Source organism: Gekko japonicus, unplaced genomic scaffold (genome assembly GCF_001447785.1).
Source record: "Gekko japonicus isolate JY-2015 unplaced genomic scaffold, Gekko_japonicus_V1.1 scaffold2647, whole genome shotgun sequence".
In the NCBI taxonomy this organism is placed as follows: Eukaryota; Metazoa; Chordata; class Lepidosauria; order Squamata; family Gekkonidae; genus Gekko; species Gekko japonicus.
This window is the reverse complement of record NW_015169865.1, coordinates 149,269-166,947: the sequence shown is the minus strand read 5'-3', so window position 1 is coordinate 166,947 and position 17,679 is coordinate 149,269. Positions and strand designations below refer to the sequence as shown.

Sequence of the window (17,679 nt, the reverse complement as noted above, 5' to 3'; positions counted from 1 at the left end):
GCTGGAACTAGAGACGGGAGCTCACTCCGTCATGCGGCACACTCAGGTCTCGAACTGCTAAACTACCGACCTTCCACAGTCTGCAGTTCAGCGTCTTAACCACCTGAGCCACCGCAGCTCAAGTGACCAAGAGACCAGGCTGCAAAACCCTGATCAGACACGAGGTTCACTAAGGAACCATCTGTCAACGGGGTGGAAGGATGATCCCCACATATGCTTTGGTGATCTCCATGGAGAAAAGCAGGGATTCAAATATGATACATCGGGCAGGACTGTGGCCCAGTGGCAGAGCCTCTGCTTTACATGCAGAAAATCCCAGGCTCAACAGCTGGCATCTCCAGCCCCAGGACCCTGAACAAGGGATGCCAGTCAGGACAATATGAACTACATCGGCCAATGCTCTAAATTGAAGAAGAATTCGGATTTATACCCCATCCTTCACTACCCAAAGGAGTCTCAGAGCGGCTTACAATCTCCTTTCCCTTCCCCTCCCCGAAACAGACACCCTGGGAGGTAGGTGGGGCTGAGAGAGTTCTTTCCAGAACTGCGCGTGAGATAAGAGCTCCGAGAGAACTCGTAACTGATCCAAGGTCACACCAGCAGCTGCATCTAGAGAAGTGGGGAATCAAACCCGGTTCTCCCAGATTAGAGTCCGTATTCCTAACCACTACACCAAAGTGATATAAAGAAACTTCACGTGTGTGTATTGATCAGGAAGTTCCCATTCAAACCCTCTGTTCCCATGATCCCCTTCTCCTCTGATGACATCTGAAGTCACTTGCCCCATCTCGCTGGTCCTTCTGTTTATGCCGGGAGGCATCATCTGTCTCCATGCTGTCCTTGTCGTCTGCAGGGTCTCCAGAGGTCAGGCAGTGCCGAGTCTGGTCAAAGAGAGCTACGACTTCCTCTTGGAGCGTCTCACACACACTCAACACCAGCTGGGAATACTGAGGGATCTCACTCACTGCCACACAACAGGGGGAAACACACAACATAGATGTCAGGGTTTAACTTGGAGCAGGGGGAATCAGTAGCAGAGCGGTAGCCCGAGGACGAAAAGAACCCTACCAGGAAAGCAAATGTAAAACACCAGTCAGCCTCTATCGACCTCCGCTACGGATAATGAAATCCTCAAGAATCTGAAAGGCAAACTTCAACCAGCTTAACTGAAAGATGAGAGCCAGAGTCCAGCGGCACCTTAAAGAATCACAACATTTGTGGCAGGGGATGAGCTTTCCTGAGTCACGGCTCACTTGAGCCGTGACTCAGGAAAGCTCATCCCCTGCCACAAATGTTGTGAGTCTTTAAGGTGCCGCTGGACTCTCGCTCTTTTCTCCTGCTACAGGCAGACCAACACGGCCGCCCATCTTGAAAGACGAGAGGAATCCTGTGACAGCTGAAAGACTAATCGTTTCATAGCAGCCAGATTCGAGTCCAGTGGCACCTTAAGAGACCAGCAAGATTTTAAAGGTATGAACTTCTGGGAGTCGAAGCTCCCTTCGTCAGAGCTTTGAGTCTTCGTTCATATCCTGAAAGCTTGCTGGTGTCTAAAGCTTTTAGCTCATTAAGCCTTATACTTTTTTGACTGCCAACAGTAACTGTTTAGGAATTCCACTGTTATCTTGAGGCTGTTGGCAGCCACTGACATTCTATTGTATTCTTATTGTTGTAAACATTTGGGGAAATTTTGTATACTTCATAGTAACTATCTAGTATAAAGCAATTGTATTCAGCATACTACTCATGTTTTAGAGTGTATTATTGGTTCTATATTGGCCCCAGTTTTGTCTTGTTTTCTTGGCGGTGTCTAAAGCGCTGCTGGACTCAAATCTCGCTGTTCTACCGCAGACCAACACAGCTACCCTCTGGGACTAAATTTATCGCAGCATAAGCGACCACAGTGGGTTAGGAAAGCTTACACCACAATAAACTCTGACCTCTTTTAACCAACAGGTGCCAGCCCATTTAACATCAAGCGCCAGTGTGGTTGGGAACAGGGGAGGCAGAACAGGGAGGCATGAGAGAGGCCATATTGGTTGGATCAGGCCAGTGGCCCATCCAGCCCAGCACTCTGTGCCATACAGAGGCCAACGCCCAGAAGCCATCAGGAGCTTCACCAATGGGGCCAGAACTCCAGGAGCCCTCCCACTGTTGCCCCCCAAGCACCAAAATACATAGTGTGCCATCTAGACCTTGTGGCTTTTAGCCACTGATGGACCTCTGCTCCATCAGCAGTTCTAGTGCCTGGCTTGGATGACCTGGCGAGAGTCACTCTCTTTCTGCATGCCTTACTGAGTCAAACAACAATGGGAGGCATGGCAAGGGGGAAAAAAGATCTAATAAATGAATAAAAATAAAATAATAATTTCATAGCAACAGTGCAGGGGGTCTTTTGCAAAATGTTTTGCCACGCGGGCTCTGAAACCGGTACCTCCCCTTACCTTTCACCTCCTGCATCTGCAGGACCATGATGAGAGCAGAGAACACTCTGGCTTTGGTTCTCTCCATCAGCTGCTGGTCGGCCTGCAGGACTCCATCCAGGATCTGCGTCAAGGAGTTTATGATTTCATCCACAGAGTCCAACTCTCTGATTGACACGGGGGGGGGGGGGGGGAGAGAAGAAAGAGAGAACAGTAAGGAAGAGAAACTCCACTCTGTTCAATGACATACATCTCGGCTGCTCCAAGATGGCGACAACCTTGTGCTTGTGCCGTGCTTGGTGAGTCTGCGGTTCAGGTCGGCAGCAGAGCCTGGCACTGGCCCAAGCACAGAAGATCCGGCACCTGCCCTCAGACACAAACGCTTGCACCGCAGTACGTAACGATGTCGTCGATCATCGCTCTACATGGCGCTTTGTGAAGCAATCGGGCTGGATAGTAAACTTGCCAAGACCACCATCATGGCACCAGACAAAAGGGCTCTCCCATTCTCTGCACTGTTGGGACAGGCTAGGGACACGTGGCAAGAGCTGCCCTCACAGGGATAAGGCGGATGGGGGGTGGGGGATGCTGGCTTCACCAACCGAACTACTAGAGGAGGGAGAACATGCCAGCCAGACGGGCAGCACGAAACAAAGTCCTCAGGGCTGGAGCTCTGTGACCACCCTGTTACTTCCAAGCAAGGAGAACTGGAATGGATGCGGGGGGGGGGGGGGGGGGTTGAAAGCATGGGGGAGATGATGACACGACAGAATACAACCCATCAACAGCCCTAAGAATAACTGCAGCCCTAAGACAATTCCTCCCTATTTCTAAAACAACGGATTTACATTTTCACGTGGGCAGATATGAATAGTAACTTGCCGAAATACACTCCAATCTTAAAATGGCGGGCGGTGGGGGTGGGGGGGCGAGAGAAGCAACATTCAGTTGCCAACTCTTGCCACCCTGCAAAGGCCCCCCCCCCCATGCTTCTCAATGGACGGCAAGGATTAGCATTGGCAAGAGCAGCGCAGTTCACCGAGAGAGGTGGGAACAGGACTACCACAGTGACTCTGAAATGGCCAGCCACCCGCAGTGCTTGGCTTCTCATGCTGTGACTGCAGCCCCAACCCCCCTTGCGCCTCTCTCCTCTTCCACAGTCTCTCCCTCCCGTACGTAGACCTCCAGCACACCTTCGGTGAGAGACCCACCTTTTCCACTGCCTCAGCAGGATGAGTAGCAGGGTGCACAGCATGGATCCCAGCTGGAGGCAGCACACCGAGGTTGGGACCAGCAACTGCAGAGAGACATTCCATTCGTGAACAGTCCCTGCATCGCTAAGTGAGAGCTAGGAAGAACACGGTTTGCTAGAACTCCGGCGCACTGAGCCGTACTCTGAAGAACAACTGTCAACCACTTTAAGAACCTCTTCTCTAGAGCCTCCCAGAACAGACGGTTCCGAGTCCTTGCCTGTACATTTTAAATTTGGAAACATCCTGCTCCACATCTGTAAGATGAGCAGCCGGGCAAACTATGATCCAGGGGCAACGGACCCTGTTGCCAGACCTTCTCAATTTAGGCAAACAAGGAAACTTTTATCCATTTTGTAGGAGACCTAGCACATCCTGGTGGCAGCTATCAGACAGCTGCCTGCCTCTCTGAAGTTCCTGGAAGACCACAAGGCCCAAGAGCAGACACTCACCAAGGCCTTGGTTCCACTCAGCACCTCCAGAAACAGCTGCTGGATGTCGGAGTCATTCAAGTGCATTATGTCAGCCTGGGGAGACCAAAAGAAAGAGTCTTTTGTAGGCAGTCATCAAATCCAGAAATAGTTCAGAGCCAAGCTTGTGGGTGTGTCTAACAAGATCACTGGAGAATCTGGTCTTCCAGCGCAGGATCTACTGAGCATTTTCCTCCCCCAGACCCCGAGCTTTCATTTTAAAAAATCTTCCTCAAGTCCTTGTGGTTGACAGTTTTTATTAAAGAACCAGAATCAAACTAGGCAGATTTACCAGGAACTATAAGGTCCCTTCTTTCCTTTCCTGAGGACTATCTTCACCCACCTCCCAGTCTTTTAATTCTGCCGTCTTCCATACCACTCTTCCTTCTTATGGCTGGATCTGAGTGTTGCGGTTCACAAGTTCACTGAAGATCAAGTCACTTGTATTACATGTTCACAGAACAGATTTCCCTGTGCACTCAAATATGGGAACGACCACCGGATTGAGCCATGCTGTCAGGTAGCCCTGTCATAGATCTCGAACGTGGAGGGGTGCACCGCTTTCTCGTTCCCAGCTCATCCCTGTCCAGCTTCTGTGCGCTATCTCTAGTTTGACCTTGTTATTGTTTCCAGCTGCAATTAACTCGGCTGGGAAAGCTAACGGTTTCTGCGCTTTGGCTGCTCGCTTGCTTGCTTCAGCCCTCGCGCGCAAAATATAGCCATTGGCGTCAGCTTATGGGGGGGGGGGGAGTTTGATTATACTATAAGTCAGAGGCCATCATACTACAGGCCATTCCTGACACAAGCTGTATACGAGTTCTTTAGTACTGGACTACCAATAAACACTTATCTTCTAAAGAAGCCTTGTGTGGCGTGCCCTGACTAAGGCGCCTGACACATGCCTGCTAAAATACAGCTTCACCCCCAGCTGCATTGTGTAAGCCACAAAGGGCTTCTTGACTTTTTTTTAGGACAGACCATGAGAGACGCAAGAGTCCTTACGTGACTGGTGGAAATTATCAGCATCATCCGCCATGCCGAGATCAGCATCTGGTACTCCGCCATGGAGGCACAGCTGTTGCCCTCGGTCTCCGCCATGTGGAATGCCAGGGCCTTCACGTAGCCTGACCAGTAAGCAAAGCGCTTCTCTGTGGAAAACTTCTTCAGCGTGTCCTTCAGCGACTGGTCCAGAGAACCCCTGGAAGGAGGGGAGACGCATCTCTTTCTCACTGCCCTTCTCTCTCCAGAGGCAGCCAGGCCATGCTTGCTAAAGCCACACACAACTGGATGAGGAGTCCCCGTTGTTTGAGCTCTAAGCCATGCTGCATTTCTCTTGGCCTCTCTCTGCTATTCTGTGGAGCAAGGAGCCTGCGAGACAGCTTGCAGCACTTCTCAGGGTGGTCACCCTGGCTGCGGGGGGAAGCATTTCCCAAGCAGACCCTCCTATTTAAAACTCCATTTATTTAAACATCCTCAGCAACTGAATTGAGCTGTCAGCATATCCTGATGTCTCTTGCTCAGCCTTAGAAACTTTTTTCCATTAAGCCTGTCATGATCCTGGGCCTATAGTGGTGCGGCCTACAGGCTGTAGGGAGGCCTAGTGGCTCCAGGAAAGCCTGTACTGGAGTAGCTATCAGGGCTTACATTTCTCAGGTACCCTCTGGGCTCTGTGATTGGCTAACAGGGGATTTGGAGGGAAAACGTATACCACTAGAGGAGTAGAGGGTAGTGCTACTTCAAGAATTTATCAGCATGCACAACACAGTGTCTGTCTTTCTCCCTTCTTGCTCTAGGGTAGTGTAGTGGCAGACAGAACAGGCTGTCATCAGGAAGACTCCAGTTCAATCTCACCTCTGTCATAAATCCATGCAGGAAACCACTCTCTCAGCAATCTCTCCATAATACTGGCCTATCTTACAGGGCTGTTGTAACAATTACAAGATAATGTGTGTGAAACACTTCAGCCATCGTAGACCAATGCACTGCTCTACCTCTAGTCTGAAGGAAAGCACTCCAAATGATATTTACTTGACCACATAGTAGATCTCCAGGCAAATTATTTTCATGATCAAGGCACAGGTATCCAAGACACTGAGCTAGAGAGAGAGAGAGAGACAAAAATGATCAACTGAGTTGCTTTTGGGGTCAGATCATACCTGGCATCTCCAATCTCTGTCATGCGCAAATTAAACTGAGGAACAAAACCAAAAGTGTTCAGAAAAGTTTATGCCCTCTTATCGAGCACACATCAGGAATGCATGAATGGGGTCACAGGAATCTGCACATCGCAGGTCACACCACAAAGTGCTTGGAAAAGCTACCCTGAACTTCCAAATGTACCGCGGGGGGGGGGGGGGGGAAGATACAACTTTAAATACCTGCAATAAATCCTAAATAACGAGAAAGAAAGATGATGCAATCTTTAACACAGGACTGGCAACCTCAGTGCCCCAAATGGAGAGAGTATCTTTAAACGACAAATGGTGAATCCTTTCTTCTCAGCAGTAAGAAACACACAAACACACAGCTTTGCTTTCTAGGGGCACTCCTTACCTCAGATGTTTCAGAGGGGGGAGGCAGGGTTCCAAAGAGCGGGTTGGTTAGGTTCTCCCAAAACTTTGGCCTGCAAGGGCAACACACAAACATGAAACTGTGGTTGCTGTCTTCTCTCTGGAGACCTGGATCTTGGGGCAAAGGCAGTGGGTATCCGGGCGGTTCTGCTCATGTTCTGCCCCGGGACTGTGGAGGAGGAAGCCCGGAGATCCTCGCCCGCACCTTCCCAATCAAACTGACAGTCTGGGGGGAAACCTGCTCACTGGTCCAAGTCAGGCTGGGAACTGTGAGGAGCAGGCCCCCTCCTTTGGAGTACAGAAGATTCATTTCCTAACCGTTTAACCTGGCCTCCGAAGTCTGAGCCATCCTCTCCGGGGGGGGGGTCTTCCTCCTCCCAAGGAGAAAAGTCATAAAAACACCAGTTCGACTGTGAGAGTTCACACCTATACCCACCTTGTTCTCAGAGTCTGTGCCAGTCCAGCAGACCACCACATGCCTCGTTTAAAGAAACAGGGAATGGCTCCAAAGACTGATACACAAAACAGCAGCAATACTTCCACCATCGGTCTATATCAGTCTTTGGAACTATTCCCTGTTTCATCCATACATACTCACTTTTCCATACGTACTTACTTGCCTAAAGGATGCAAGCAACTTAGAAGAGATCTTCTTCTCCAAATCAGAAGAAGGAAAGTCTGTTTTCGGTGTAATTTTCTTTATAGTGTTTATCGTTAAAAGAAACAGCATTGTTTGAAGAAACAACATTAAATGCTGCCACATGATATGTGATAAAAGTTATTGTATTGTATAATTCAGGTTAGAAAGTATTTAATGGTCTGTTTTCGGTGTAATTTTGTTTATAGTGTTTATCGTTTAAACCAGCAGCAGGCACAGGGGTACAGCTTCAGAAGACCAGAAGCTGAAAAGTACTCCCCCCCCCCCCCCACATACACACACACCCCACCAAGGGCAACAACAGACCGGAAAAGCAGCCACTCACTTGGTCCGCAGGACTAACATGGCGCTATCGCGACGGTCCTGCCACAGGGCATGGAGGAAGGCAATCGCTGCTCGGTGCAGAAGTGGGGGGCACCAGTACCGCTCCTGCTGCTTGGAGTCTATCAGCTCCAAGACCACATGAAGGCAGCTCCACTCCCCTAAGCTGAATTCCTAAAGCAGAAGGGAGTGGAAATTGAAGCAACAAACTTCAGGATGAAAAATGTGAGGCAACGGCAGGGATTCAGGGTTACAGCCAAGAAGTGATGTGCCCCTAAAGCAACGTCCTTCTGATCAAACATAGGCAGGTATGCAGAGTCAACCTTCCATGTGCCAGGTTTTGTCCTGCTAAAGGAGGAAGGGGCCGGCTTGAGGGGCTTCCAGTCCCAGTTCTTACAAAATCAAGGCTTGCAAAAGTTTTGCACCCTTCGTAAGTATGCCCAGAGTCCGCCTGTTCCAACGGACAGCCACCAGTAAACAAAAGAGGAAAAACTTGGTTCGTGGTGTGGTTTTTGTATGTTCTATACACTTGTCTGTGTGCGGTGTGTTTTTTTATGCACATTTCAAGGAAATTATAAAACAAGAAGAAGAAAAATTAACACATCTCAACCCAAATGGCAGCATGAAGCACTTCCAGAGGAATGTACTCCTGTTAGAAAACCAGGTGATGGCATTGGCCAGGAACACCTTTCACCAGCTTTAGCCTTCTGTGGCATGTGCCCTGGTAACATCTAGATCAGACTATTGCAATGCACTCTACGTGGCGTTCCCCTTGAAGAGTGTTCACAAGCTACAAGTGGTTCGGAATGGTGCAGCCAAAACACTGCAGGGCCAGCTTCTGAGATCTGGGCCAGCTTTGAGGTCTGATGAGATCAGGCTAGCCTGGGCTATCCAGGTCAGGACAAACACCACGTGCCAAGTGGTTCAGGTTCAGTTTTTATTGCCTTTAGCCATAGGCCATTACAATGACAGAATAAGATATAAACTATTAAAGCCAGAAAAATAAAAAGCCAATTTAATACACAATAAGACATCTTAACAGTTCCAACTCTTCCATCCTGGTCTCCGTTAGTAATCGAGCTATGGTGCTGCTACTATTTTCTCCCGAATTTTCTCTGCAGCCAGGGCCTCTACGTCTGCTAGTAGAACTGGAATCTTTTCTGTTTCTGTTCTGGTGCCTAGGGTGGCCAAAATTGGGCCTAGAAATTTCTTCCTAGGAGACTGATAGAGTGGGCAAAATAACAGGTAGTGGCACAGGTCCTCTGGCACTGAGCCTCCACATGGGCAGAAACGCTGGGCAGCAGGCGTGTTGGCATGCCAGTAAAATATTGACAATACTCTGGATCTGACTACTTAATAAACCAGGATGGAACAGTGTTTCAAACACCTTTTGTGGATTTGCTGCCTAGGTTTTCCAATGAGTTAAAAAAAAAACACGGCTGCCATCTATTTATGAAAGTGGTTGTGTTAAGTGGCTTATCAATAATTTAGATCCAGCAGCAGATTTTTTTCCCAAAATCAAAACATCCCAGAATTTTTTAATCTTTTCCCAAATTCATAGTTTAATCTGTTTTGTGTTCTTTATACTACATTGTTACATCCATTGTCATTATTAATACCGTGTTTCCCCGAAAATAAGACAGTGTCTTATATTAATTTTTGCTCCCAAAGATGCACTAGGTCTTATTTTCAGGGGATGTCTTATTAAGAAGAATACGGTACACTCCGTCAGGGCAGAGCGAGCAGCAGGCGGCAGCTTGTCCTGGCGGTGGCGCAGGCTCTTTGATTAAAAGAGACCTCGCACTTCCTGTCTGCTCCGGGGGGCCTTATTTTCGGGGAGGTCTTATTTTGGGGGGATGTCTTACTTTCGGGGAAACACGGTACTACCAATATATAAATGGTTTTTAATGAAACAGGATGTACCCATATGGGAGTTTACCTTTGACCCATCACTTCCATCTTTCACCTCCAAGTTGAGGAACAGTTCAATGAGCCCTGGCTGCGTTTCTACAGCAACTGTCAGGAACTCCAGGATCATGACTTTAATGCGCATGTCCTCAATTTTGCTCTGGAGACGTGTCAGAAAGGCATCCCGAATGGCAGCAGCATCATTGCCAAGGCAGGCGTAGACAGACATCGGAGCAACCTGGAAACAAGGAAAGACAGCCTATAGCCACCATTTATGATCATGCCTCTCTTTTAATGAAATGATTACTTTTAAACCCTAAATCACGGAACATGCTTAACACCAATACCAACACTTGTTTGGCACCCTGGCCAACGGCTATCCCAAGAAAATGATACACAAGATGCAGGTTTGCTTACAAGGAGATTTTAACAAATCAGCAAACTTACAGAAATAGCAGGCTAAGCTTCCATTCACTGGGCCTTGAACACAAACACACGGTGAGGCTAGCCAGAATCCAAGACAAGATACATAGCTAAAGCTAAGCCTCTTATATCCTAATTGCTGGCTACAAGTAAAGAATATTGTCATCAAAGCAACATCCCTAAACGCTGAGAGGAGCCAGGCCGTATCTTGCACCTGGCACCTAGTAGCTGAGAAGAATTTGGGAACGTACTAATGAAAACAGAGAGAATATTATCTTGGGAGCAGCCTGCCAGCCATCCTCCCTAACAAAACTAGAGGTCAGGCACTAGCAAAAAACCAAGATGGAGTTACAGAGGCTATACAACACTTGATAGCATATTTGATTTGAGAAATAGCCACCCTATTTTTAAAAAAGTTGTACACAGTATTAAGTTTCTTTACGTAAAAAATCTTTATACACAGGGCCCAGCAGGAACTCATTAGCATAATAGGCCACACCCAACTATAGAAACTCATTAGCATATTAGGCCACACCCCATGCCTTCCCTTGGCTTGCCTGGGCCCCCCGCAGTAGGGGGGGGGGGCGGCAAAGCCAGCCCTTGGAGGGGAGGGGAGGCAGTTTAAACTGCCTTCCCTTGGCTTGCCCGGGGCTGCGGGGAGCCTGGGCAAGCCGGCCCTTGGACAGGCTGGGGAAGGCACAGGGAGGCATTTAAATGCCTCGCCGATCCTTCCAGGGGGGCCCCCTCGCCCACCCACCTCGGCGTCACCAGGGGGAGGGCGCTCTCCAGGCCTTCCCTCTGTAGCCGCGCACGCAGAGGTTTTCGGTGTAGTGGGCGTGGCCAAGTCTGAAGCCAGCCAGACCTCTGTTCCTGTGTGTTCCTGCCCAAAAATAGCCCCGTTTATACATAGTAATAAAGAAAGATAGAGGGCAAAGATGCATCAAACAGAAGTCAGCTGGCTGTCCTCTGGTCCTACAGAGCCCACCGATGACCCTCCGCGAGAAAAGGTTTGGGGACTTCCTGTCTCAAACACCTTCACCTTTTGCTTGTGGTCAGGATTGTTCTAAGCATCCAGGATGACAGACGCTGATGACTGGGTTTTGGCTGGCAAACTGAGCTTCTTTCCTTTGAGTACTTTCATAACATACAAATAGAAGAAGTCACAGTATAGAATAGTCTGGACCACGCCATCCACCACGGCTATGAGATTGGAGAATCCCTCAAAGTGGTAGCACCAAATCCTTAGCGGTTAACTGGTATGTCTCCTTTCCTAGCTGGCAGTCACTGAAAAAAAGGCCCACCCGCTGGAGCCACCCACCTCACCTCTGAATGGGCTGGATATAGACTAAGTTGTCCACTAACAGTGGAGTAATTTCTATCAGTTCCCTCTTCCTGTTGCAGACCCGCAGTCTCAAGCTGTTCCGGAGGGTCCTGTCTCCCAGGAGCAGCATTTGGGGGATATCGGGTGTGTGTGTGTGTGTGTGTCCTGCTTCACTGTTAGAAGCGCCTTTATGTGAGTGGAAAAGTTAATCTGGATGCAACCCAAGGTGAGGGACACAAAGAAAAGACTGAGACGAAGAAGACTGCAGCTTCTGGGTGGGGTTATATGGAGCAGACAGTCACTTAACAAGAGCTTTTTAATGACAGTACTGAGTACTGGGCACCTTTCTGAAAGGCTCTCCCAAGTCTTGAGGCGGGAATTGGTGCAACCTACGAAGGACTCCGTATGCCCCTGTGGTCATCAGGCAGCCATCTCTAGGCGATCCCACCACTGAGGGTGGCCCATCAGGCATCAACCGGGTCTTTTCCATCATGGCTCTGGCTCTATGTGGAACGGGTTCCCTGAAGAGGAGAGCAGGCCCCCTCCCTGGAGATCTTCAGGAGGCGCTGCAAGGCCTGCTTGTTTGCCAGAACCTTCAAGGGGGTCCAAATGGCAGGCACCTTTTATTGGGGGTGGGGATTGGGGATTTGCAATGATTTTTGGTTTTGACTAAAAATGTTCTTAACTGTTATTGCAAGCTGCCTTGAGCCACAAGGAAAAGTGCGACAGAAATGCTTTATTAAAAACAACTTACATATGAGAGATGCGCCCCCCCCTTTAAACAAGAAAGTACCACTTTCAAATACCAAGGTCCGACCTAGACCAAAGTCAGCACCTTCAGAATAGACGAACAGGCTGCCAACCTAACTAGGTCAATGAGAGCTGGATGATATTCTAGGGAGAACCTCTGGAAGAGAAAATTGAGCCCCTGCTACCTCCAGCGGAGGCCAGAGAGCTCATGGGATCTTCCCCTCATGTGATCAGGAAATGAGACAAAACACAAAAGTTCTGAGGGTACAAAATCCAGCCTTACCGTAGCCAGTCGCTTCAGGAGCTGGATGGCGAGGCGTGGCAAGGCAGGGTCGTGCTTGTGGTAGATGTACTTGGCCAAGACGGCGATCAGATTGTTCCTGTGGGCACCTGGCCAAGTGCCAAGGTTGAACACACAAAGAAAAGAAAGCTGATGCGTCTCAGAGAGAGAGAGAGAGAGAGAGATGTAAAAAATTACTTCCCCTGGCAGAAAAGCTATGCTAGCCAATTACACGTGGGTGGCTTGTGTTTAAGAATCAAGCCCGGGGCTAGGGGCTGGATAGCAGAAGGACACATACCATGCTGGGTCAGGGCATGCTCTAGAGGAGACACCACGTTGGAGGGCGGTTTCAACCGGATGACATTGTTGGTGACCGAGAAGGCCAGCTTCACTGTCTGGATCAGCAGCTGCCCCTGCCCCTGCGACTCATCACTGTGGGGTCGGCAAAAAACAGCACCAGAAACGGTCATTTGTGAGGTACCTTTGTCAAGACATGCTAGGAGATGCAACCAGCCAAAAAACTGGCTCCCCAGCTCAGATCGCTATATAAAATTCTACCCACCTCACTTTTCGCTGCTCTTGTTCCCTGTTAGGGTTGCCAGGTCACAGTGCTTCAGTGACAGCGGCATGGGTGCATGCCCATCTGGCCTAGCCGCCCTGTGCCCACCTTGACTTCCTGGCCAGGAACCCATAACCCAAACCTCTTTCACCTGCCCAATCAACCCCTTCAATAGCACATGACCACCACCTCCCCCCCGTGTACTTTTGCCTGGCACTTCCTCCTCCTAGTCCTCTTCAAATCCCTGAGCATGGCACGAATGCTAGACAGCGTCCACTTCCAACTGAATGGGACCACAAAATAATGCAGGGGTGGCAAAAAGCCTGTGATTTGATTACCAGCAGCTCTCATCAAACTGATTCCTGAGCCTTTATAAAACTCCCAAATGTTTCCCAGCACTAGGCTACAGCCACGAAAACAAAGTCCTTTTAAAAAAGGAAAAGGAAACTGGGATGATTTGCAATGGCAGATCATGCGGATCTTTGTGGATGGGACAGAGTTAGAGATGTAAAATTTCTGGAAATTTTGAAACTCGGAAAAAAACCCGGGGTTTTTTCCGGTTTTTCCGGAAAAAAACGGAAATTTTCGGGAAAATTGAAAAAAATGCTACATTAGCATTTCTTTTGTCTTTTCTAGATTGAAAGTCATCTTTTTTAGGAACTTGAGGAACATAAAATATGACTATGGACATTTTTACTTGGCATGAAATTATCACAACTAGCATATTAAAAATATAGTGTATCCAAACAATTATTACAAACAGAATACCCACCCACATGCAAAAACAAAACTGAAACCTTTTTTATTTTCTTCTGACAATCGCACCTCCTAAAGGAAGAAATGCATCTTGTTCTTGCATTGGAGAGTTCAGTTTGTAACCTAGGACTTGCTTGTCCTCAGTGCACAGAAATTAGATCAATCTGATACCATATGTATTTTTTAGAAATGATTTGGAAAATATTTGAACACCTTGTCTTAAAACATTGTATTCATCATGTTAAAATAAAACGTTCCATAATCAATTTTTTTTTCTTTTCTTTTTTCAATTTTTCCAATTTTTCCAAAAAAACCAAAAAGGCTTCAGGAAAAAACGGGGGGGAAACGTTTTTTTCCCGAATTTTTCCGGTTTTTTTCCGGGCCTTCACATCTCTAGACAGAGTGTTGGACTGGATGGGCCATTGGCCTGATCCAACATCAGCTTCTCTTATGTTCTTATGCTGTATGTGGCTTTTGGTCCATTCATGAGCACAAAGAAGACATAAAGACCACTGCTATGAGCAAAACAGAGAAGTCTGCAAGAATGCCAAACAAGTTCGGCACTAAGGAAAAGTCCTCCTGTGGGTTCACCTTCATCATGCTAACACTGTAGTCTGAGTCCCACCATCTTATGCCATCCCTCAGCAAGATGCCAGTCACGGTTAAATCTCCCCCCCCCCCTCTAAGCAACAGGCAACTCACCTACTGGACTGAGTGGCCATCACCATATCAATGGTGTCCACACCAATCCCCATGATGTTGATGACTGCCTGTCCTGCTTCCGTGTTGGCGAGGCTGAAGATGCAAAGGGACGGTAGGCTGGGGGCACTGCTGCAAGTCAAGAACACAGATGTTAGCTTGGAGCAGGGACAGAGAGCCTCCGTGGCCAGCTCCAAGCCACTGTGGGGACGGGGACGGCAGGATCACTAAGGCGTTACTGCTGGGGCGGGCTTCCTCATGGCTTTAAGCACCCTGCAACCGCTGCTGCGCCTGACAGACAACCGCCTGTTAGGTGTAGGAGGGGGGAGCATGTTTGAAGCCATAGGGAGGCTGGGCCAGCAGCTTTGCTTCACCTCACAGGCAGTTGGCCCCTCCTGAAGACAATGAGCAAAAAGGGGGCCAATTTCCACATAGCCATGAGGACCAGAAGCTCAGCTCCCCTTCGGGAACCAAGTACGCATGAAGCTTTGTGCTTCTTTGGATAATGTGAGCCAGCGAGAGTCTACAAACTTACTGTACCTGCTATGAGGATCCATTTCAGGGCACAGGTTCAGGATAGCATGGATCAACTGCAGAATAAGGCATCCTGAAAAACAGGGGAAGAGGCATCAGGAATCACGGGACTCAAAAACCAGGGGGAGGGCAGTTTAATCCTCCAGGACATTCCACTGCTGACCTATGAGTGGCAGTCCTCAAACGGAGACGCCTCAAGGGGAGGTTTACAACCTGAGACTGCCGAACTTGAATTCATTCACCAATTCACAACAATAGACTCCCCAGGGCTGAACAGGAACCCAACATTCTTATCTCACTACAGATGTTGATCTTCTGCCCCAAAGCATTTCTCCCCTGCTCTAATTAAGCTGATTACATCCCCCGAGTACCTCTGCATCCCAACTCCTTCCTCTGCAGCACCCCTCCTGACTGCGATATTAATTCCTGCTTATAATTCCATTCCTACTTATATCTGACAAAGGGAGGTTTGACTCGCAAAAGCTTATACCTCAAAAACCTTGTTGGCCTCTTAAGGTGCTACTGGACTTGAATCCAGCTCTTCTACTATAGACCAACAGGGCTCCCCTCCAAAACTCTTACCTGGCAAGTTGTTCTTTTAGAGGAAATTCCAGGCAGGACTGTGTCCCCCCTCCCTTAGACCCCCCCCCAAGCCTCTTCAGCTCCACGAGGACCTTTATGCAAAGCACAATCTGCCACCTGTCTTGATCACCAGAAGAGCCATGGGGAGGGCGAACTGGTCCTACCAGAACAACAGGTCTGGGCTTTAGCCCAACCCTAAATCGCTCTGAATGGTGGGCCATAGCTTGACTTAATGAGGTGCCAGTCCCAGGCATGCTGCCACCCAAATACTTAAGAGGGGAAGTATAAACCAGAGAAAGATGGCGAGAGTTTGTGACAGCGAAGTCTCAGGCCCCTTGGAGAAGCCCTGCTTACCAATTCGTTCTCTCACTCCATGGGAGTCCAGAAGAGCCATGGGGAGGGCGAACTGGTCCTACCAGAACAACAGGTCTGGCTTTAGCCCAACCCTAAATAGCTCTGAATGGTGGGCCATAGCTTGACTTAATGAGGTGCCAGTGCCAGGCATGCTGCCACCCAAGTACTTAAGAGGGAAAGTATAAACCAGAGAAAGATGTTGAGAGTTTGTGACAGCAAAGTCTCAGGCCCCTTGGAGAAGCCCTGCTTACCAATTCGTTCTCTCACTCCATGGGAGTTATAGCGCCATTTGTGGTAGTTTGGCAACATCTCCTTCAAGACAAACACGATGCAAGGCACTAGCCCCTGGCTTTGGGTACTACCAAGCTGCCCCTAGAGAAAGCAACCAGACCAAATAATATTTTGCAACAGGAAACCCCGACACACTGAACAACAACAGAAACCCTGATGTGGCAAGGATCAGGGAGCAAAATGCCTGCAGCACTACTCTGCACCTGAAAATCCCCTCCCTCCCTCCACTTCAGCCTTATGGCATTCCCTCTCCCCAAAAGCACTTACCCGGACAAGCGTCATGACTAAATTCAGGAAGGAGACAGTCACGCCATATTCACCTTGAGGCTGCTCAATGCTCATTAGCAAGTTACCGTAGCCTCCCGCATTCATACCCTCTGCACTGTGGAAAGCAGAAATCGGTAGTGACATGAGACCAATAACACACAGTGTGAAAAGCAGGTAATCTTGAGCAAAGGCCCACGCTCTGTATCCGTAACACTTCAGTAATATGAACTGTAAAACACACCAAAAATGCAAAAACAACTAGCCGTACAGATTTTCATGAGGTTGGCGTTTCATAGTGATGGATCAATTTCCTCTCAATTTTTCTGCATGGAAAAGGCACCCACAGGCCAATCAACCAGGATCAATCTGGACAAGATACCTGCTATCAGACACAGACACAGTCCTGTTTATGTTCATCAGAGCAATCAAAGTGTAAGGCTATTATGAATGAGACAGCAAACTGAAACTGAGGAGGAAGGGGGAAAGAGGGTCTTCTTTTGCCAGAAGGGACAAAGGCTTGATTTGTACAGCTCCACCTGGGAAGCATTTAACTCATTCATGATACCTCCCCCCCCCCAAACAAATAAAGCAGCAGCAGGCCATTAAAATCTGCCTGTTCCAGATTTTCATTTTGATTCTTGATCTTGATTGTTGTGCGTGCAAGGGGATAATGGGGGAGGGCACAGCAAGGCAAACGCATGAGCAGGAACCGTGATTTGTCTTTGACAACTGAATAGGCACCAATGGGGTTTTCACGTTAACATGATTCCAACTGGGGTGTGCAAACTGCTTGAAAGCTCATAAAATGAACAAGGACAATGCAGTTCTATTTCAAGTCAAGACAGAGAAAACTACCCAAGTTCTACACACCGTGCCTCTTTGAAAGAGCACTCAAGTACATAAGGAGTACATAACATTCATTAGAACAACCACAGGAACAGCTCCACGAAACAGATCCGTTGTCAGGATTACAGAAACCATGAAGCATTTCGAACATTCTGAAGTTTTGTATCGAGGTTTAAGTTTTGTCAGCACCCCAGGTTTTGTCCAGCATCTCCAACTTCTATTTCAACAACGGACAAAGAAAGCGAAGCGCTACAGAAGAGTCAAAATTACCTGATCATGTGACTCAGACTAGAAACTGGATTAGCGACGAATGGTAAAAATCCCGTGTGGTGAAGGTCAGTCCAAACCTGAAACGGAAGACAAGCACTGCATTCTGATGTTTGCACAAAACAGGGCTGCAGCCCTTGAATCTGAAGCCTC

At 48.4% G+C, this 17,679-nt stretch overlaps 1 protein-coding gene across 1 annotated transcript in view; it reads right to left on the bottom strand.

The window, feature by feature from the left end:
• Nucleotides 1–17,679, bottom strand: part of NUP188 (nucleoporin 188kDa) — a 62,281-nt gene that overhangs the window by 17,711 nt on the left and 26,891 nt on the right. The window contains exons 19-34 of the mRNA XM_015417422.1: nt 17,530–17,606; nt 16,414–16,528; nt 16,107–16,227; nt 14,926–14,992; nt 14,389–14,517; nt 12,670–12,803; nt 12,375–12,481; nt 9,629–9,835; nt 7,694–7,863; nt 6,694–6,763; nt 6,169–6,236; nt 5,143–5,338; nt 4,123–4,197; nt 3,632–3,717; nt 2,442–2,587; nt 783–964 (exon numbers count right to left, since the gene is read on the bottom strand). Coding sequence (XP_015272908.1) covers nt 783–964; nt 2,442–2,587; nt 3,632–3,717; nt 4,123–4,197; nt 5,143–5,338; nt 6,169–6,236; nt 6,694–6,763; nt 7,694–7,863; nt 9,629–9,835; nt 12,375–12,481; nt 12,670–12,803; nt 14,389–14,517; nt 14,926–14,992; nt 16,107–16,227; nt 16,414–16,528; nt 17,530–17,606 — 1,950 coding nt within the window. The remainder of the gene's footprint in view (nt 1–782; nt 965–2,441; nt 2,588–3,631; nt 3,718–4,122; nt 4,198–5,142; nt 5,339–6,168; nt 6,237–6,693; nt 6,764–7,693; nt 7,864–9,628; nt 9,836–12,374; nt 12,482–12,669; nt 12,804–14,388; nt 14,518–14,925; nt 14,993–16,106; nt 16,228–16,413; nt 16,529–17,529; nt 17,607–17,679) is intronic.